The sequence below is a fragment of the Spodoptera frugiperda genome, chromosome 19 (genome assembly GCF_023101765.2).
Source record: "Spodoptera frugiperda isolate SF20-4 chromosome 19, AGI-APGP_CSIRO_Sfru_2.0, whole genome shotgun sequence".
NCBI classification, from domain to species: domain Eukaryota; kingdom Metazoa; phylum Arthropoda; class Insecta; order Lepidoptera; family Noctuidae; genus Spodoptera; species Spodoptera frugiperda.
The window spans coordinates 6,788,210-6,811,138 of NC_064230.1; the positions used below are offsets into that span (position 1 = coordinate 6,788,210).

Consider the following 22,929-nt stretch of genomic DNA (forward strand, 5'->3'; position numbering starts at 1 on the left):
GTCTAAATAATCTTAGAAAGCACATATAACTTGGAAAGTCACATTGGCACTTGCTTTTGGTAGCACCCTCATACATGAGAAGCTGGCATCATAAACCTCTAGGCCACCATATCTACCTATTATTTTAATGTTATCATGGTTGAATATATAACTAACTATAGATCTTAGTGTACAGTTGCAATGGTTTTGGAGTCTGTAACCTTTTGTGTTGCAGTGGCTCTTGGTACACTCAAGTAATGTTAAAGTAAGTTATTAATAATGTGAGGTGTAGTCTAAACAATTTTGACAGTACATATAACTTGGAAAAAGTCACATTGGTACTTGCAGTAAGAAGCACCCTCATACATGAGAAGCAGGCGTTTCCAGTAAGAGCCTGACACTGCCTTTTCGCCTCACTGACAAGGCAGGAGAAGTCAATTGATGATTATGCCAACCCCTCAAAAAAAGGTTTGTGAGGTTGTGAGGGACTAGTACAATGAAAAATATCTCTTTTAAAAATTGAGTGTAAACAACTCATGCGACTTGGTCTACTTTTAGTCAGGTATCACAATAACATCATAATTTCCTTATCAGATTATAAAACCTACTAAAGATAACAATTCTAATGTCTGAAACACATCTAGAATTCTAGACTAATAAATATAATTGGAGTGTATAATATGTGTGTAATATTGAAATAACCGCCTTTTAATACATACTAATGAATATACATATGAAAAAATATTGTTTTTTTCTGGTCTGTATGTTTGCCCTGGTTTATTTTAGAAATGGCTGGACCAATTTTAACAGTATTGTATTAGCAGATAGCTGATCCTGGGCTTATAATTTCTAATTAAAAGTTAAAAATTGCCAACCCGCATTGAGCAAGCATGGTAATTAATGCTCAAACCTTCTCCATGTGAGAAGAGGCCTTTGGTCAGCAGTGGACACTTATAGGCTGTTGATGATGATGAAACTACAGGATGCTATGATCCTCACATTCTTCTTTAGCTTCCATCACATTCATACAATTCCAACTAGAATATCTAATTAGAATTATTAATTACCTACAAATCTAGGACTTATTTCAGTAATTGGATTTATCTAGATTAGGTAGTATAAATAGAAATACAGGCTGTTTACATTACAGTGATATTTTTAGTCATTGATGTTTTTAAAAGGAGGTTTTAAATTGCACTGAAGATGAATAGTTAAATACTGTTTACTTAAAATATAAAGTAGGGCTATGTATATGTAAGTAAGAGATGAATGTATGTTTAGTTAAAAATATACTTACTTACAGAAAAACCTAAAATAAAATTCACAAATAATCAAACTGGGTCTAAAAACTAAGTACATAGACTATAAACAAACAGAAAAAAAAAACTACCTGAATATTATTGAGCCTCTTTGCTTGCATGACCTAGCTTCTATATATTATATATTCTCATGTACATAGAAAGTGAAAATGACATCGGGGGGTGGAAAAGGGAGGCCTGACGTCACTGCGCGCGCATGTGACCCCAGCCTGACTGACCCAGATTTGAGACTCGCCTTGCGACACCGTTCTATAAAATGTCAACACTGCTCGCCCTCAACGAAATACCGTAGATATTGACTAATAAGAACGATATACGACCTACATACAGCCTCCATAACCCCGCTATCGCAATCAAAAACATTATTCATGACCTATTTTCCTAAGATACAGGAGCTAACATTGTTCTCGACAAATAACACAATAATCAATACGTTCTCACTAGGAAAGTTATAAATAAAAATGTATCCACATCGTACCCACCAGCAACTAAACACATCACAGCACCTTCCTCAGATTATTTCACGTATTCACACAAACATTTTCATTTTATTCCGTTCTGGACGCCATTAGACAACATACGACGAACAACTTGTTAGGCACAATTTCACAGCTTACGCAGCGTCCATCGCGGTGTAGGGCGCTACCGAAACACTTATCACTATCGACTTATAATTATTTTACACAAATAAGTCACGGATCAAGCTCGTCGTGTGTGAAAAATGTTAAAACGGGATCGGGCGCAATCCGCTACGCCACCCCGATCCACTGCAATTTTGTCACTGTTGCCAACTGACAGGAACATAAATAAATACATCACATACCAACTGTATTTTACGCAATGCTATTGGCCAATAAGACTACGGATATTCTGATTGGTCTAAAGTTTGACATATTTAGAGATTCGACCAATCACGAGTATTCGTGAAGGAAATCTCTCCTCTTTCACCAGGATTGCATTACCAAAAAAAAAATGAGATAATGAAGTACTTATTTTACGTTCGGATATCTGAATTAAAAATTGTAATTGTCATCATCTTAACTTCCAGTCAACTCTTCTGGTGTTAGCCTTTCTAGACTTTGCCCTTTTCATGTTCGTATTAGATGTTAAAAGTAACCAAATATTATAAAGACAACTTCGTACATTGCCATAGTAGATGCCACTGTTCTGTTTTCTTGCAGCAGAGCTGAAGACCTGAAGTCTGAGTTTGGATGAGCAGGAAGGTCCACTAAAATTGCAGAGGTTAAGAGAACGTGTTCCCCGCACCCTCAGTCCCTCGTGTCTGCTTGTGGGAAGAAACACTGAGTTCCATTTTAGTTTGATTAACTCTGACAGAAAGTACTTAAGCTAAGTACTTTCTATCAGACAGTCTTTTTTTCTAGCTCTCCGCCAAGCTTTAGGAACAAGTCATCGTATGTACATGATTCTTCAATATTATTTTTTTTTAAAAATAATTTCACAAGTCTGCCTATTTCAACGTAGCGTAGTAAGTTAGGTAACGGAAAACGTAGGCTAACAAAATATTTTCCGATGGCGACGTTCTGTTATTCCGACGGCGTATCCGAACGTTTCAAACAAACATATTATTATTACAACTGACAGGTATGTTTTCAACGAGATCGATTGATTTTTACATTGCAGCGGATGCATTTTGAATCGATAAAAAGTGTTAAAATCATCGCCTTATATATGAATCGTGAAGTGACTTTACTCTGTGAAACATATCTTAAATAAAAACATCCATTTGGTGACACAAAACCGAGTTTTAAGAACAACAAGTGACTAAAACTAACTAACGAGGTGGTTTTTTAAATATAAGTTTTCAAAGCTCTGGTAAGTACTTAGTACTAAGCTTTCGATGTTAGAGCCTTATTTTTTTTAATTTTACATTTATATTGTCTGTATATCACGAAGTTACTTCGACATGATTTACCCGCCTTTTTTTATCTCTCTATACTTATCAGCTGATAAACTTGCAAAGATATATTATAGTGAAATATTTTAAAAATTTTACTTAAAAATGCGTTTAAAATGCATAAATTATGCAAGTAAACTGACTTTACAAGCATTCTTTATTAACATTTCCACATTATCCATCATTAAAACTATATTGGCAAATAATCTTCATTGATTAAGTTATAATAGCTATCTACATGTCCTAACTTGATCCCTGGACACTTAACACTTTATTAAAATTGTGAAACATGAATAAAAGTTTGTAAAAGAATTGTATTTGCACTGTTTTTCAAGTTAACTCGGTAAACTAGTTTACTTTTAATACATAACTTTGTTTAAAACATAACATAAAGGATAGATATTAGTTCTCCTAACCAACTCTTACCAGTTGCTTGAGGATCTAGAATAAAATTGCCCTAGTTGTGTTCCATACTGTTTTATTGTTGTTTATTTTGAAACTTGTTATGAGATCAGTGAGTAAAAAAGTTTCCTAAGAAAAAAAGGATCCTCCGATCAAGAGAGGTGATCATGTCTAGCGGGCTTTCTGCCCAACTGTAGTTCGTTGGGATTGTCTATCCATGTTTATTCGCATGTACACTTCACATGTGCGATGTAGGATCCGTTGATTTGATCATCAATCGTCTATGTGCAACAGTTGTCACTTGTCATGTGTCACCACACTTGTAGAGTTTAGTGCATCAGTGTCGCTACCTTCAAAGTTTTGTTGAACGAAAGAGAAGTGGCTATAAATCTGGAATAGCCTATGATGTGCAATATATAGCAATAGGATCACCCCTCATTACCATAGCTTTTAATCGAAATAAATACCAGAAAAAAGTGAGTCTTGCTTCAATTATGCCAACCTATGCCTACCTAAAAGTAATTCTATTAAATATCACCAATGCTACTAAAAAAATTAAATAGCCACTGACACTCATATCGATAATCTAAAATTAATGACAAATTAATGCATAAATTAATTAAGAAATCCTTGAACCAATTATTGTACCCGAGACTCATGATAATATTGTAGTACATTTCCTTACAGATGCACCGACAATGAGTAGCCCCGCATTAGAGGACACTGACCCTCCCAGTCCGGAGCCAGTAGCCTCTCCCACTCCAGAGCCAGTAGTCCGACCTCCCAGCCAACCGTCTGACAGTCCCTGGCCATTATTCGATGATGACGAGGACGCACCATTCATTCCACAACCCACCGCAAGAGAGTTCAATGCCATCGTTACACGAGCTCGTCACAGCTTAAGACACCATGTGGAACCGAGTGAGGACAGCAACACAGCTTCCTCAGTCAGCGAGGAGTCCAACCACTCCCTACCAGCTCTAGCATGGAATAACAATGACCAAGTTGAACCGGAGGAACCGCCAGCTAAAGTGAGGAAACTGCACAGTCCCCAGGAAGAAATTGATGGGGAAACATGCCCAATCTGCCTAGATATATGGGGGAACTCCGGGCAACACAGACTAGTTGCTCTAAAATGTGGCCACCTCTTCGGAGCTGAGTGTGTAGAGAGATGGCTGAAAGCACAGCCGGCTAAAGACAAAACCTGCCCGACATGCAAAAGTAAAGCGTCGCTCAAGGACCTAAGGTTCATTTACGCAAGGAAGCTCATAGCCGCTGATACGACACAGATCACTAGTCTGCAGAAACAGGTGGATATACTCCAGACGGAGAAGAGCAGGACAGAGCTAGAGCTGCAGAAGACGAAGATAGCCCATCGCGCATGTGCAGCAGAGTTGGAGACTTTGAAGAACTCTTTGTTAAAGTCCCAGAGTATGAAAGAACTCATTAGCAAACGCACTTGGCGCTATGCTCTCGAGAAGAACCTGGAGGTGTGTAAAGACGGCGGCTGTAGGGTTCTTACGTACAACTGTAGGACTTACGAGCTGTACGTGTCACAGAAGAGCATCAACTACCTGTTCCCTGGGTATGGAATCAGGAAAGTCAACTGCCTAGATTATTCTTTAGGCCAATTCGTCCATTTGCATCCAAAACCTATCAGGGATATGTCGTATTCTCAGCCGAGAGATTTGCTCCTAAGTGTGGGCTTAGATAGCACTGCAAGGATCGTGGATAGAGGAATACCCAGCGCAACAGTGAATACAGGATTTCCTCTATGGTCTTGTGCGTGGGATTGCTCAAACACTAGCGAGTTCTACGTAGGAGGTGTGGGAGGGATAGTGAACCTATACGACTTTAGAAACATGTCGTCTTGTCTCGGCACCATCGCCTCTAATAAAGACATGTCGCCCGTAGTGTCTCTATGTTCTACCCCATACGGTCTATTATCGTGCCAATTAAACAAGTGCTGGCTTTGCATACCACGAGACGGGATTTGGAAGCAGAAGGCAATGCCTGTGGAAGGTTCCTTCATGTCCATGAGTTACGACAGCGAGACCCAAAGAGCTTTAGTTTCAGTGCGACCAAGCTCTTTAGGGACGGAGCGATCTAAACTGGTCGTGTGCAAATTCTCTGAAGGTTTAACTGATAAAGTGATGATTGATGTTGAAGAAACCTTTAGTGGGTCTGCTAGAGCGTCTTTGATGTCACGGTCTACGTTTTGCAAGGCTCCAGGAGCCTCTTGGGTTGCGGCGCACTCTGAGAGTGAATCTGCCCTCTTTTTGCACGGGTTGGATGGAGCGAGGACCATGTCCCTCCCGGCTGCAGAACCGGCCCTGGATGTCTGCTCCTTATACCTGAATGGCAACAGTATACTCGCAGCCCTATCAGAGTCCAGGTTAAGAATGTATAGAGCTGTCCAGACCAGTGTTTAAAGACTGATGAGGGTGACTTTGGACTGTTGTTCTGTGTGTGTGCTTTCTAGATCTATGGAATTGACGCTGGACGTATTTGTTGAAGAATTTTATGTTACCATTCTGTGCTGAACCCTTATTATGAGATTGCTTTAAGTTTAAAGTAATCGCAATAACAGCGTGTTCGGCGCTCTGATTGGTTGGTTTATTCGAGCCGGCCAATCAGTACCCTTAGTATGAGTTTACCTTACGTTTAACGAGATCGAAACGAGACCGCGTTCGGCGCTGTGATTGGTTAGTTCATTCGTACCGGCCAATCAGAACGCGGAACGCGCTCTCGTTTTGTTTTCGTTCAACCGTTCAACGTAAAGTCGTACTAAGGTTACAGAGTGCCGAATGCGCTTTCGTTTCGATTACTCTAAACGTAAAGCAAACTCATACTAAGGGTACTTTACAATGTAATTAATTCAATCTACCCTATTCAATACGTGTCATGATAGTTTTTAATATAAAATACTGTGATTTTTTATTCGCTGCAAGCTTTCATAAGTACATGCAATAGTTTTAAAAACGATATCAGTCCGTCAGTTAGTTATTGGACAAATATTAGACACGTATTTTTTTTATTTTGTCATATAAGATAAAACGAATCAATGTTTAGGAGTGGGACGCAAATACGTGTAAAACGAACCTAGAAGTGAAGTGACGCGATATTTCAAATCGATATATCTTCGAAAGTATTTGTTTCCGTGAGAAAATAAAAAATACGTGTGTAATGTTTTAAAATAATCTACAAGACGGACATTGAAATAGAAATTAGTCATCTACCCTATTATTTCTATAATCATTTGCCATTATTCGTGTGTGCTAACTAGTTTTAAAATGAATTGCCTATTTAGCAGTTCTGTTTGTGAAATCTATGATTTCAAGCTGATGTATGGACGTGGTGGGTTTTTAAAAATGCATGTTTGTGACGAAGTATACGGTGAATAAATCGAGTGGACTGTAAATATCAATATTTGTACACATGGCTACATATAGGGTGACTGGTAATTAGTGAACGATATTTAAACACGTGATTGTACTCATGATTACAAACAACTTTCCCGAAGAAACTTTTTTCTATACTCGTTAAAAAAACAAAATAATTAAAATCGCGCGTAAGGTATTTTGGAAACACGCGTGTGCTAATGAAATTTTGTTGTTTTGTTATTGTGATAAAAATGAAACTAATGAGTATACAAACAAAGTTTCTTTGGGAAAGTTGTTTACCTACTGGGCCTATTTAGCTCATTTCTCGTATATCGTCAGCCAAGACGATAACAAATATGTGGTTTAAATTAAGTCATAAGAGGTTTCTTCATACTGTAAATTGACTTGATTGAAAAGTTCGACATACCAGAGAAAAGTGACTCATGTATTGAAAGATTATTTTTTCTTGCAATGTTGTTTATTTAATTTATTTTCTATAAAAACGTTTACCTTGATACGATATAAATGTTCAATAATATTCTCAACACCTTGAATCTATTGATTTTATTAAGTTTTCTCATTATATGTATATACCATATTTTGTATATTTTATTTGTCTATTCATTTATGTCAGCCATACTACTGTATCGGTTCGACTAAAGTGATACTACGGCCTCACAGTAGCTGTTGACGGTATTTCCGAACCGATACGACCTTCAAACCTTCAAGAAAAGAGCATACTCCTTTTTAAAGGCCGGCAACACACCTGTGACTCCTCTGGTGTTGCGGGTGTCCATGGGCGGCGCTGATCGCTTACCATTAAGTGACTTGTCTACTCGTTTGCCAAAAAAAGAAACAGGATACCGGCGTGAAACAACGCTTACGTTGTGATGTGATGATATCAAAGGCCCCTTCTCCCCAAAATGCCGGCAACGCACTTGTAACTCCTCTAATATTGCCACTGATCACTTACCACGATACTGCATCGAAATATGACTATCCATTCCTGAGCTATGATGCCACAAACAGCTAAAAATATGGATAAATATCAAAATGTGTCTTTAGCAATGTACATAAGGTAGCATTTTCTATGTAATAATGAATATAATAGACTTATAGTTATAAAAATACAGTGCAGCTATTATAATGACTGGATCTCACCATGTAGCAAGTACAAAGAGGAGATGCCATAATGTGATTGTGTACTGTGACACAAACACGGCCCTGTCCAATGATATTATAAGTAAACAGGTGTAGATAGGTTAAATTCCTAACCCCCCAAAAGGCCGGCAATGCACTTGTAACACCTCTGTTGTTTCAAGTGTCCATGGGCGGCGGCGATTGCTTACCATCTGGTGATCCGTACGCTCGTTTACTGGGTGTTCCATGAAAAAAAAAAGTTTATAAGCGCTCAGAAAGTGGCACATTACAATGTGGACAATTGGCGCAGTGTGTGTAGTATGGGACGCTAGATGGGACATAGAGAGGGGCGCGGTTTGTAACGTCCCGCGCTCCCCGTAACGTGTCACGCGTTGTGTTAAAGGGACATCCAGTTATGACATCTCCTCTTTGTATTTGCTTCATTATTCTTACCACCTATTAATTTTAAATTCTTTTACGTAGTTACACTTGCCAGACAGTCGAAACTGACTCTTATGTACCTAATATAAATTAGTATTTCAAATATAATAATAAATCTACCTAATTATAATAGTAACTGCCACTATTTTAGTACCTAGTATTTTATATGTACCCAGACATAAGTACCTAGAAAACCTAGTAATGTCCAATTCTATAATAAAAAATGCTCTAATGAATTTCATAATTGTAATAGAAGTAAGCAAAGAATACTTAATACTCCTAAACGTAATCGAGAGCGCGTTCGGCGCTCTGATTGGCCGGCTCAAATAAACCAACCAATCAGCGCAACGCGCTCTCATTTCGATTACTTTATGATCAAAATCATTTTTGAAGTCGGTAACAATCAGCATTTGTCATCAACTAACATCTGCCAGCGACTTTACCCGCGTTCTGGTGGCATAAAAAGTAGTCTACATGTTATTCCAGACCATAATCTACCGTTGTTCCAAATTTCATCCCGATCCCTTCAGTCGTTTTGACGTGATTGAGTACACACAAACTTTTGCATTTATAATTTTAGTAAGATTCATTCAAATCTGGTATCGTATAATATAGGGAGTATTAGGAATTCAGTTTTTATGTATAACATATCTAAATACATAGCCATTGTACATACATAATATAATATCTGTGTATTCAACTCATAATCTGTAATGTAATAGGTAGAATGAAAAATAAAAACATCATTTGTCTACATAATAACTAAAATAAAAATACGAAAATAGGTTTTCTATGATTAATACATTAAAGGTAAGCGTCCACAGGCCCGCATCGTACGCGTCCCACCCAACGGATTTTAGTTAGTCTTGTATAGAAACTCATACAACTGCGTCCACTGATCCACATCGTACGGACCGCATCATCGGCAATGCCTACATGCGATGCGTACCGATGACGTTATACGGAATGCCGATGCCAAAATCCGAGTGAAAGTGGTAGAATCGGCAATCCGATTGCTAATATTCGCGTGGACGCAGTCAATCCGTTTGATGCGATCCGTCCGATGCGTGCGATGCGTACGATACGGACCTGTGGACGCTTACCATTATTCTGAATGTCGAAATATTAGTCTTTTATTATAACTTCTTATATATTTTATACGTTGTTTTAATTTTATGTATTTATAATTTTATTTTGTAAAAAAATTGTGTGTAAATAAAATAACTGGTCACTGGTTCCCGCTAAAATGAAATGTTCTAAATTCGATTGGCCAATAATATTGTTTTTTAAAAGGCAATGGAATCAAACATGTGCCAACATCGGCCTAAAACGTTTTTTATTATTGTAATTGATATTTTTTTTGTAATTTAGTTTATTTTTATGACAATTATGTAGATAATACGATTTAATAGATGTCTGTTTTGTATGAATGGAGGATAAAAATCTTATTTTATTTGTAAAATATGAATATTCTAGGATTGGACTAAATGGTGTTTTTTTTTGTTTTATGATGTCGTGTCGGGTATTATTTAAAATAATTATGACTGATGTAATCTAAGTCTTAGTTGTTATTTAATAATCTTGATGTGATAAATAAATGAATTGAAAATAAACTTGAGTTTTCGTTGTTGCTACAACTATATTTATAGAATACCTGTTTTAATGAAATAGTACCAAACGTTTGATTTAATTCCCTGCGCACGTAAATGAACATTTCATTGAAAATTATCCTTTAATCAACCATATACAATAAACCAGTGGCGTAGCGTGAGTGTCGGCCGCCCGGGGCGGAAGACAATTTTGCCGCCCCCTTATTTAGGTATTTTAATTTTTTTTTTTTTTTTTTTTTTTTTTTTTTTTTTTTTTTAAAAAAAACGTTGCCCCACACTAGGATTTTCTCCTGTGTCGTGGGTGCGTTTACAAACATACAAGTTCACATGCACATGACACCCAGACCCGAAACAACAATTTGTGGATCACACAAAGAGTTGCTCCGTGCGGGAATCGAACCCGCTACCCGTTGCACGGCAGCCAGTTGCCTAGCCACCGCGCCAACCGTGCAGTCAAATTTAATGTATACTACACATTACATACATTCATAATAGAGAACTTTTCGGCGAGAACAGTCATGAATCAAAGCACTCCCCGTGGTATAGGCGATATAATGTACATCTCTACGCATTGCCAAAGTGTCAAGTCGGTTTTAAATTTCCTGCCACTCAACAATCCGATTCGCACGCCGCTGAACGCGGTCCAGAGGATGAACCTGGTACTGGGGTGCCCCCGCCCACAGATGAGACTAGTATTCCATATGGGGCCGAACCTGCGCCTTATATAGAAGCAGGCGATGGGCTGGAGTGAAATACTGCCTTGATCTGTTGAGCACACCAAGCTTTTTCGAGGATAATTTAGCCTTATCCTCTAGATGGCCACGGATATGGACGTCGCTCGAAATGTTGATGCCAAGTATCCCAATTCTAATACCGGGCTAAACACGCCGACCTATGTCTTAGTAGGGTTAAACTGGAACAAATTAAGTTCACCCCAATCTGAGATTCTCCGCAAAGAAGTCTCGATTTCAGACACAAGTCTGTTTCGGTTCTCGATGACGTTTTCCCGAGAAATGTTAGCGCGGCCGGTATAATAGGCATCACCTGTACTGTCATCCGCATAACAATGAATGCTGCTGATTTGCAACATATCATTGATATGGAGGAGGAACAAGGTAGGTGATAGCACGCAGCCTTGAGGGACACCTGCGTTTACAGACAGAGAGTCGGAGCATTCCCCGTCGACAACGACCTTAATGCTTCTGTCTGCAAGGAAGCAGTAGACCCATTCGCACAATTTCTCGGGAAGACCATAGGAAGAAAGCTTCGAAAGAAGCGCTTTATACCAAACCCAGTCGAAGGCTTTCGCCACGTCCAAGCTAACTACCAACGCTTCCCCCTTAGATTCGATCGCCTGTGCCCAACGGTGTGTCAGGTAAACCAGAAGATCCCCAGCCGACCGACCTTTACGAAAACCGTATTGCTGGTCACTGAGTAGCTGGTGATCCTCTAGGTACCGCAAGAGCGGGCAGTTAATAATGGACTCCATTATTTTCGAGAAGAGGGAAGTTATGGCTATCGGTCTGTAGTTGGACGGATTTGTTCTATCGCCTTTTTAGGGTTCCGTAGCCAAATGGCAAAAAACGGAACCCTTATAGATTCGTCATGTCTGTCTGTCTGTCCGTCCGTCCGTCCGTCCGTATGTCACAGCCATTTATTTCCGAAACTGTTGGGCCTACATAGTTGAAACTTTGAAGGTTGATGTATTTCGGTAACCGCTATTCGAATTTTGAATAAAAATTAATAAATTTAAAAATTAAAAGGGGGCACTCCCATACATGGAACTGATTCAAAAAAAATAATTTTTCAGCTAACATATCCATAATGGGTGTCTATGGTCTTTAAAAAAGACAATACATTAAGGTTCTTAAAACCATTTTTCGTCAAAATTAATCGTTTGAAAGTTAGACGCTTCTAAAGTGGAAAAATGAGAGTCCCGCCCTCCTTCTAACTTTTAAAATAAGAGAAGGAGAAAACAAAAATAAATATATGCTGTAGATTTCAATAGAAACTAACAACGAAAATTGGTTTGAACCAGATATCATTATTAGTTTTTAAGAAATAAAACATTTTCAAAAACCGCAAATATAACTTTGTCGTTCATACAAGCACTATGTAAAACCAAGTTATTTTACAACTTTTATATTATGTCATCTTCTTGCTGTTACGGAATCCTTCATGGGCGAGTCCGACTCGCACTTGGCCGGTTTTTGTTTAGGGATCGGATGGACCAAGGCCGTCTTCCATGATTTCGGAACTACGCCTAAAGAGTAAGCTCATTTTATTCGGTCCAAATTTGTACAGTCGACTCTATCTAAAGGTTCCCTCTCGGGGCAGGACTATCACTTCTTTCTCCGATCTCTAGTTGCGAAAAAAATATAAAATGGTTGAAATATTTTTATTATTTATTGTTTAAAATTTGCCGCCCCCTAAAAAGTGCCGCCCGGGGCGGGCCGCCCCTGCCGCCCCCACTACGCTACGCCACTGCATTAAAGTGATAAGCTGCTCCCAGAAGAAACCCCAATTATCAGCCGAAGACCACGTCCAATTGATGATTTCAAACTTCCAGGTTCCAATATCAGTACCTTTGGTACGAGTTTGCTTTATGTTTAAAGTAAACGAAACGCTCTGATTGGCCGGCGCAAATGCACTAACGAATCAGAGCCTCGAACGCGCTATCGAACCTTTTCGATTACTTTAAACGTAAAGCAAACTCATACTAAGGGTACTGGTCCGAGATCCCAGAGCTGTCAGACATATCTTATTTTTACAAGCATTTAACCTTCGGCTTATAGAAGTCTTGTATATACTTTTTAATGCCTTAATGTTTGTAAAGCTTGCCGAGTGACACCTGCGCAGGTACCAGGTGAGAAAGGTACCTACCTAACTAAAAATTAGACTCACTTAACTTACATTTTTATGTCTGATTTTTATATATGTTTTGTAGAATATAATTACTTTGAAATCATATTAAAAAAATCAGACACTTTCCATGGACCAAAACTTTTATCAGACGGCTTAAAGCTCTAAAAAATAGTGCGCCTTACAAAATTGTAATAGCAATATATGGTGCCCCTGTAATGCAAAACAGTAGTACAAATCATCATAGTTTTACCAGATAATTTGCACGAACGTGATTACCATCGTGAATGTTACAAATGTGCTACTGCTTTGCCGAAAAGATATTTCTCTCCAACCTCACATATATTGCTATTACAATTTTGTAAGGCGCACTATTTTTTAGAGCTTTAAAGCGTCTAATAAAAGTTTTGGTCCATGGAAAATGTCTGATTTTTTAATATGATTTCAGAGTAATATTCTACAAAACATATATAAAAATCAGACATAAAAATTTAAGTTAAGTGAGTCTAATTTTTAGTTACCTTTCTCACCTGGTACCTGCGCAGGTGTCACTCGGCAAGCTTTACAAACATTAAGGCATTAAAAAGTATATACAAGACTACTATAAGCCGAAGGTTAAATGCTTGTAAAAATAAGATATGTCTGACAGCTCTGGGATCTCGCTCTATACATAATGCTTCAAAAAACTTCTTCAAAAAGTTTCTCTGCAAACACGCAAACAACCAGCTAGTTTTAAATTTTTACAACCACAACTTCTTCTTCTTCTTTCTACAGCCCATTACATCCACTGCAGGATATAGGCCTCCTCCAATGCACTCCATACACTTCGGTCTTTTGCCTTCCTTCTCCACATCGGACCTGCGGCTTTCGCGATATCATCGCTCCAGCGAGCTAGCGGTTTCCCTCGGTTCCTGTGGCCCGATCTTGGTCTCCAGTCAAGCACCTTTTGGCTCCATCTTCCGTCCTCCCTACGGCTTATGTGCCCGGCCCATTTCCACTTAAGCGAGGCTACTCTTTGAGCTATGTCGGTGAGTTTTGTTCTCCTTCTGATCTCGGTGTTCCTGATCCTGTCTCTCAGTGATACACCTAACATAGCTCGTTCCATAGCTCGCTGTGCCACCTTAAGTTTTTCCATGGCTTCCACTGTGAGGGTCCAGGTTTCACAACCGTACGTCATCACGGGGAGGACGCATTGGTCGTACACTCTCCGCTTTAGGCTCATAGGCAGTTTCCCTTTCAGGACATCCTCCAGTTTATTGAAGGCTGCCCATCCTAGCCTGATCCGCCGCTTTATCTCTTCCTTTTGAGCATTTTTATCGAGGGAGAGCATTTGACCTAGGTAAATGTAGTGTGGAACTCGCTGTATTTTTTGCCCATTTACCTCAATATGATCCACACCGTCCTGGGTCATAAATTGGGTTTTATTGATATTCATTTTTAGGCCGATTTTACACGAGGCTTGCTGCAAGTCCTCGAGCATACTTTGAAGATCTTCTACAGAGGTGGCTATAATAGCAATATCGTCAGCAAACCTTAAATGTGTTAATTTCCCTCCGTTTATATTTATGCCTTTGTTGGACCAATCTATTGTGCGAAACATATCCTCCAGTGCCGATGTGAACAATTTTGGCGAGATGGTGTCACCCTGTCTTACACCACGAGACATTTTAATTGGGTCTGTCAACTCATGCAGGCTTATTTGTAGGGTAGCCTTGCTGTATATGTCTTTGATGACTTGAACATATCGATCGTCCACGTTGGATCGCTTGAGTGCATGAAATACAGCCCAATGTTCCACTGAATCGAATGCCTTCTCATAATCAACAAACCCTACGTGCACCGATAAGTTGTACTCCCTACATTTCTCGAACAGCTGCCTCATGGTGAAGATGTGATCAATTGTTGAGAATTTGGACCGGAACCCAGCCTGTTCTACTGGCTGCGCAGCATCTAGGCGATTGGCAAGTCTTGCACAAACTACTTTGGTGAAAAGTTTATATATGTGGCCTAAGATACATATGGGCCTGTAGTTTGCGATTTTAGCCTTATCTCCTTTTTTATGAATTAAGGTCCCTATGGCGTTTTTCCATTCATCCGGAGTAACTCCCTCGTGGATAACTTTGTTAAATAGGACCTGTAATTGTTTGAGTATAGCCTTGCCACCGTACTTTAAAAGCTCACTTGTAATTCCATCTTCCCCTGGGGTCTTTCCTGACTTCATTTTCTTCAGAGCATTTTTTATCTCATATATGCTTATGTCTGGCAAGTCCTCAGTGAGATGACGAATAAGCTTGGCTCTTGGATCAGAGTTCGATGGTATCAGTTCCTCGGTCTCAACAACCACAACACTAATACAATAATAAACAGACAACATTAAACGGAACCTGTCAATGTCAAAATCAATTCCTTTATTTGACTTTGACATTCGTCATTGTCAATTTTTTGTGAATACATAGCGGTGCCCGTGCTGAAAATTCACAAAAAATCGTCTAAAATTACCTAAATTGACAATATAAAACATCAAAAACTGTGTCTACATAATATTTACCTTCATTCCTGTTTAGTGCAAAGTCTTTTTACCGCGGGAAAAGGTAAGTTTCTTTAAATTTGTTATTTCAATACACATGTGTATTGAGTGAGGTCATCGGCATAGCAACTTGAGTTTATAATAAATATGTTTGGGAGATGAATCAAACCCTGTATTACAGGTTAAAAAGAAAGTTTATCTTGATATACGACCTCTTTAAGTTGTAGTTTTGGAGTAATAGTGATTGAAAAGTTAAAAGTGAACTTTGTTCCCAAATATAGAATACTTACTTGTAACGCCTACACTACGCCTTGTGATCAGAAAGTAGTTCCAATAAGTGACGTGATTCATTATTGTGAATTAGTTGGAATTTGTAAACGTCTTATCTTAATTTTATTAAATCCTGTAAGCTGTTTATTTATTTATTGACAAACACTTTGTATGCTAAAAATAAAACACTTACAAAAATAATTCACACTCACAATAAGGTTTTTATAACTTAACTCGGCTTGGCTTTTATGGGAACGCCCCATGGAATAAAAAGTATCCTATCATCCAAGTCATAGTCCTTTTACCCAGTCAGTATACCATCAAAATTTCAAACAAACAAACCTTCACATTGTATAATATTAGTGTGATTAACTATGTTATAATTTTTGTAAATCATGCCCTACACTAGTATTTTCTCCTGTATCATGTGTGTGTTTACAAACATACAAGTTCACATGCACATGACACCCAGACCTGAACTCAGACAGACAGACCAGGCACACTACCTTTCTCTTATTTTTTTTTATTTTTTTTTATAAAGCTTTTAATTCCATTATAATTAGTACATTTAATTTTTGTAAGTAATCTTATCCTATATTAAATGGATCCCTTTTGGGTATAAGCCTCCTCCATTTTCTTCCACTGTTCCCTGTCAAGTCCGAGTCGCCACCAGCCTTTTATTGCCACTTCAATGATGTCATCTACCCATCTTTTCTTAGGTCTTCCAACATTTCTCTTCCCTAATGGTCCTGTCCATAATGTTGTTTTTGAAGTCCACCTTTTGTCTTTGTATCTGGTAATGTGCGACGCGCGTCTGTCACTTGTGTCTTTTTCCTAATTACTTCACTTCTTATTTTATCAAGTTTTTTAAATTTTAGCATACTTCTCTCCAAAGCGCGTTGTGTTGTTGTGATTTTGTTTTTGATGTTGTTAGTGAAGGTCCATGTTTGGCATCCATATACTAAGCTAGGCAGAATGCATGTATCCATTACAATCTTTTTTAGAGCCATATTGTAATTGCCTTTCATAATTTCTTTTTGTGACCAAAAACTTTTCCAGGAGCAGTTTAGTCTTCTCTCTACCTCTTTTTCATTGTTGTCCTGGCTGAATGATATTTGTTTGCCAAGGTATATATATGCTTCGACATAGTTTCTCTTATTTACTCAACAGTAAATATACCATCAAAGTCATGAAGCAACAAATAAACATATCTAATTAATAATTGTTGTACAATTTCCAGCAGCTATACCCTACAGCCATGGACCAGCTACTGCAGCAGGTTGCCTCCAACATGGAGAAGCAGCTGGACAGTGAGATCGAGAGGTAATTCATACTTTTATCTTAATATTATCTTACAAGAAAGAGAATGGAACTTAGCAAATGCTGTTATGGAGTGGATTGGTTAAAATAGAAAAAAATATTGTATGTTTAATTGTTTACTTAAAAAATATTTACTGACCAAAAATACATACATACATACATAACCTCACACCTGTCTCCCATGGGGGTAGGCAGAGACAATGGAATGCCAATTGCTACGATTCTTACACACTTCTTTCGTTTGTATTCACCAAAAATACGTAATAGAAAATTATTCGCAATAACATTCAAATCCACACTGATTACAAAGTACATTTCATTACAAAAAAAAAAAGATATTGTAAGAATGCTAACTCAGACGCATGTTGTGAAGATACTTGTAAGAATAGTGTGGTATTCATTGTTATTTTATATGCTGCATGTGGAATTCCGATATAACAGCATGTGAGCAAATGTGCAGTTGAGTATGCGCATCTCGCGGCTCTGTAACCTGCCTTAGACTCTTGCCTAGTTTGTCTCAGGTCAGGGATAATAACACTCTGACTGTGCTGTAACGGATTACAGCAAGAGTTTTTCTGCAAGGGAATTGATCCCACAACACATTCTCTAGAAGCTGGTTGTTCCACCACTGAGCCAGATAAACCATTGGGCCTGTAGACTCATATTGTCATTCAAAAACATAATGTCAATATAAGAAAGAAAGAAAGAAAGAAAGAAAAGCAGTTTATTTGCACCATTAAAAAAAAATGAAAAAAAAAACAATAATTATGATAAAAAAAGACCAGTACTATGATACATAGGCGTAGCCAGGGGTTTTGGGAGTTCAAACCCTCCACGAAAAGTTAAAATAAAATCTATTTACTTATTACATAAACTGTTTTTTTTTTCTCATGTATGAAGGAAGTTCATGAAGGAAATTTTGTTCGTTTTACTTTCTTGAACCCCTCCCGATACTAAAACTTGGCTACGCCTATGACATTGTTTAACTACCTGCCGTTGTTTCATCATATACCTTGACAATTCCAGGTTGGAGACTATGGACTCGAGCGACCTGGAGGCTATCAGGCAGCAGCGGATCGCAGAGATGAAGAAACGCGCCAAAGCCAAGCAGGAGTGGCTAGCTAATGTGAGTATCCTTGAAATGTAACTATTAGCTTAGTGACATTAAACTATTTATTTATACATAGACCTTTTTTTTGTTATAATCTTTATTAAACAAATTGGAGGGTTTAATCACACAGTGATTATGTCACCCTCATAGGAACCTTAACAAAATATAAACATAAAAGAACTTAATATCTATTAATAAAAATATTTTTAACCAGTAAATCTTCTAGCTTTGTCTGATACTGGTAGAGACAAATTATACGTAGACCTCCTGTATACAATGTGATAGGGGTGAGACTTCTAACCCGTTAAGGCTCAAAGAATCCTAGTGTGGGGTAAAGTTTTTGAAAAAGAAAAGTAAGATAATCATGACTGCCTCGTTGGTCAGGTGGTCGCAAGTGCCATTGCCAGACAAGGGGTCGGGCAAAGTATTACTGGGCTTTAATCGGTTTTCGAAAATTAGTAGTAACACGAAGTCGAGATTTATGGCAATAGGCTCACCCCCTATTACATGGGACTTATAACATAAATTATGAAAAGTGTGTGTACATTGTATAGCGGCATTACGTGCTGTAATGTGCACCTCTGCACCCCTTCGGGGATAAAAGGTGACGTGACGTTCTGTGTGTGTGTAAGATTATCATTAATCATACTTTACGGAACAAAGAGTAAAGTTCCATAAGTAAAGTAGTATCCTCCGACCAGGCGGTGATCGTGTCTGGCAGCTTTCTGCCCAACTGTAGTTCGTTGGGATTGTCTATCCATGTTTATTCGCATGTACACTTCACATGTGCGATGTATGGTTTATGACGTCATCCGTTGATTTGCTCGTCGATAGTCTATGTGCGACTTCTGTCATCTGTCACTTGTCAGGTGTCGCCACAATACTTTTTACCTATAGGCGTAGCCAGGGGGGGAGTTTGGGGGGTTCAAATCCCCCCGAAAAATCCGTACCTAGACATTACAGAGCGTTTTGTTTTTAGTTAGCATAGTACATCCCCTGTTTGGCAAAGGTCTGTATGACTACCTATGTTTATTACATATTACATTACATAAATTGTTTTTTGTTTGTCATGTATGAAGGAAGTTTTTTTTTTGGTCACACATTTCGTGGGTAACTCCCCTCCCGAAACTAAAACCTGGCTACACCTATGCCTTTTACCTGATAATGTCTTACTTACAAAAACTTCCCTATCTCCAATGCAGGGTCACGGCGAGTACACAGAGATAGACGGCGAGAAGGAGTTCTTCACCGTGTGCAATAAGAGCGAGCACGTGGTGGTGCACTTCTACAAGAGCGACAGTCCGCGCTGCAAGATCGTGGACATGCACCTCAAGGTGCTGGCCAAGAAACACGTCGAGACGCGCTTCGTCAAGCTCGACGTGGAGCGGGCGCCGTTTTTGAGCGGTGAGTTCAGTTACTCAATGAAGTTATGCAAAGTAAAATGATTTATTTCAATTGGTGCACGGTTGGTGCAATGACTGCACGGTTGGCGCGGTGGCTGGGCAACTGGCTACCGTGCAACGGGTAGCGGGTTCGATTCCCGCACGGAGCAACTCATTGTGTGAACCACAAATTGTTGTTTCGGGTCTGGGTGTCATGTGTATGTGAAATTGTATGTTTGTAAACGCACCCACGACACAGGAGAAAATCCTAATGTGGGGCAACGTTTTTTAAAAAAGAAAAAAAATAGTCAATAAGAAATCATTATTAGCAGGAAAGTCTTCTATATTCGACTGTTGAACAAAGGTCTCCTCCTAAGGTAAGCGTCCACAGGCCGGCATCGTACGCATCGCATGCAACCGATTTTAGTTAGTCTTGTATAGAAACTCATACAACTGCGTCCACTGATCCGCATCGTACGCATCGCACGCAACGGATTTTAGTTTGTCTTGTATAGAAACTTATACAACTGCGTCCACTGATCCGCATCGTACGCATCGCACGCAACGGATTTTAGTTTGTCTTGTATAGAAACTTATACAACTGCGTCCACTGATCCGCATCGTACGCATCGCACGCAACGGATTTTAGTTTGTCTTGTATAGAAACTCATACAACCCTTAAATCCCTAATCCCCAAAAGGCCAGTAACGCACTTGTAACGCAATTGTCCATGGACGGCGGCGATTACTTACCATCAGGAGATACGTTTGCTCGTTTACTCCTTTGTGTTCGATTGTTCCTTCAATAAAGAAAAACAAAGTTAAATAATTTAATAATGTTATATTATAATGAAATATTAACCCGCCATTGGTGACCTATATGTCTATGAGACCGGGTAATTTAAAAACAAATAATATTTTTTAAACTGTTTATCGGATTAGGTTGTGATTTCGAGTAGCTGCCTTACTACACGCCCTCTACCATTAGTCCACCCCGCAACAGCAATGCGAGCGTTTTATTTTTATGTCCTTTCTATGCCATTTTATCTCAGTAAGACAAATACACGTCACCAATGGCGGGTTAATAATGTTCCAATCTCCCTCCAGGTCGTCTGAAGATCCGCGTGATCCCCACCATAGGGCTGGTGAAGGAAAATAAGACGAAAGACTTCATCGTCGGGTTCACTGACCTCGGCAACCGGGACGACTTCTCCACTGAGATGCTGGAGTGGAGGATAGCCAGGTATACCTTCACACTTTGTCTTAAGCAATGTCTACTAAACTACTTAGTATTATAAAGCTGAAGAACTTGTTTGAAACTACTGGTTCGAATTGAATAAGTATTTTCGTGTAATCCAAAATTTTTAGTTTTTTTAGTTATACAAATATACAAGTTCACATACATATGACACGCACATCTGAAACAACAATTTGTGGACCACACAAAGAGTTACTAAATCGAACCGGCTAAAACATACGCGACATTTGGTTGCCCTGCCACCGTGTCAACCGTGCAGTCCAATTTGAATTTATTAAAAATAAAAAAGAATTTGCTACCTGACTTTGTCAATTTTGAAATACATAGTAATAATAGTGTAAAACTGTGTAGGACCAAGTACCACGCCTTGTGGAACACCATATTTTATATTTTTTTTACTTTTTTATTGGTATACGCCGAGTAAACGAGACGACAGACGGATCACCTGATGGTAAACAATCGCCGCCGCCCATGGACACTTTAAACACCAGAGGCGTTACAAGTACGTTGCTTGCCTTTTGGACAGGAATTTAAGGGTTGTTGGGGAATCGGGGATTGAGAAGATTGGGCTCACACAACGCAAGCGTTGTTTCACGTCAACTACAACTAAACTTAGATTACTAACCAAAACTCCTTCTATTCCAGATCAGACATAATAGAGTACTCAGGCGACCTCCTGGTCCCTCCTGAGGAGGCTCGCAAGGCGCGCAAACTGCAGATTCAGAGCAAGAAGACTATTCGAGGCACTCCCGACTCCGACTCAGATTTAGAACTCAGTGATTAGCAGCTCACGGTCCGTTAGTTAACAATACAATGTCAATAGTTTTATTATAACTTTCGTGAGATATACTAAATTAATTATTATGTTTTCGGCTTACTCACGTAACTGTTTGACGAGGAACTCGACTAGTTTCAAGCCATGCTAGAGACTCATTCATGAGCAGTAGCGCCCATCGCGCCCTCTGCCTGGAATCACGCGCATTTACCGGCGCTCGACGATATTGGCACATTAGACTCGTTCGCCGGCGGCTGCGTAGGTATCGGGTTCGATTCTCGCGTCGACACAAAGACGGTGGTACATACCGCGCTCACTATGTCTTGGAACTAGTCGAGTTCCTCGTCAAACAGTTACGTGAGTAAGTCGATAACATAATAATTAATAGATATCAGGTTTATAATATTTTAAACGGTATACTAAATTATGCTTGTTACACATCAACAGCCTATAAGTGTCCACTGCTGACCAAAGGCCTCTTCTCACACGGAGAAGGATTGAGCATTAATCACCACGCTTGCTCAATACGGGTTGGCGATTTCAAACTTATAATTAGAAATTATAAGCGTGGTAAATTATTATGGCAATGAAATACACTGGTTTGTGTTGCCATTATGTTAACATAAAATTGATTTAAAATGTTTACAAATCTCATTCTTTTAATTATTAAGATCGGGTTTTGTTTACCCTAGTGGGTAACTTTGAGCCATATTCTATTACCAATAGGAATTTAGAACAAAGCTTATATTAGTTTTTCATTGGTTTAAAAGTTTGGGTCAAAATTACCCACTATGGTCAAAATGACCCGATCTTGCAGTATTCGTTCTAAATTATTGCACAAAATTATGTTTTTAACAAGTAAAACATTCCTTTTGCATACTTCTAAACAAAATTCTGGTATAAAAATCCATTTGTTATAAAATATACATTAAAATGTCCTGTGTGAATGGTGCTAAGCGATTGTACAACTTATTGTCTAGAGCAGAGAGTACATATTTGTTTGAGCGTTTGTGAGTAGTGTGACCAGACTTCAGTGACGGTAGTTTGGTAGTTTTCGCTAGTTGTGTTTGGGTTATATTTATGTGTGTTCAATGTACAATACAATGCATTATTATTATAATATTTTGAATAAATACACTTTTTTAACAATGTTTTGTTTCATTTATATCAAATAAGTTGAAAAGTTCGAGTTTTTCTTCTGCTATAATCCAAAAATAGTTGAAACGTCAATGACCA

At 38.7% G+C, this 22,929-nt stretch overlaps 3 protein-coding genes across 4 annotated transcripts in view; 2 read left to right on the plus strand and 1 right to left on the minus strand.

Annotated features, from left to right (window-relative positions):
* The window catches only part of LOC118280857 (BTB/POZ domain-containing protein 7), a 53,911-nt gene extending 51,780 nt beyond the window's left edge, over positions 1 to 2,131 (minus strand). Inside the window, 1 exon segment of the mRNA XM_050700674.1 lies at positions 1,781 to 2,131. The gene's annotated coding sequence lies outside the window, so the exon portion shown is untranslated.
* Positions 2,132 to 2,869: 738 nt separating this feature from the next.
* LOC118281237 (E3 ubiquitin-protein ligase RFWD3-like) lies at positions 2,870 to 6,180 on the plus strand. The gene is made up of 2 exons (XM_035601812.2): positions 2,870 to 3,131; positions 4,303 to 6,180. The coding sequence occupies exon 2, from the start codon at positions 4,314 to 4,316 to the stop codon at positions 6,045 to 6,047; it is 1,734 nt and encodes a 577-aa protein (XP_035457705.2). The 5' UTR covers positions 2,870 to 3,131; positions 4,303 to 4,313; the 3' UTR covers positions 6,048 to 6,180.
* Positions 6,181 to 15,473: 9,293 nt separating this feature from the next.
* On the plus strand, positions 15,474 to 22,842 carry LOC118281199 (thioredoxin domain-containing protein 9). Of its 2 annotated transcripts, none has more exons than XM_035601756.2 (6): positions 15,474 to 15,642; positions 17,089 to 17,171; positions 18,195 to 18,294; positions 19,482 to 19,683; positions 20,768 to 20,903; positions 21,564 to 22,842. In XM_035601756.2, exons 2-6 carry the CDS (start codon positions 17,107 to 17,109, stop codon positions 21,700 to 21,702), a joined length of 642 nt encoding a protein of 213 aa, XP_035457649.1. In that variant the 5' UTR covers positions 15,474 to 15,642; positions 17,089 to 17,106; the 3' UTR covers positions 21,703 to 22,842. The 2 variants fall into 2 exon arrangements, with proteins under 2 accessions (XP_035457649.1, XP_035457651.1); XM_035601758.2 differs by having other exon boundaries at positions 17,092 to 17,171.
* Positions 22,843 to 22,929: the final 87 nt, after the last annotated feature.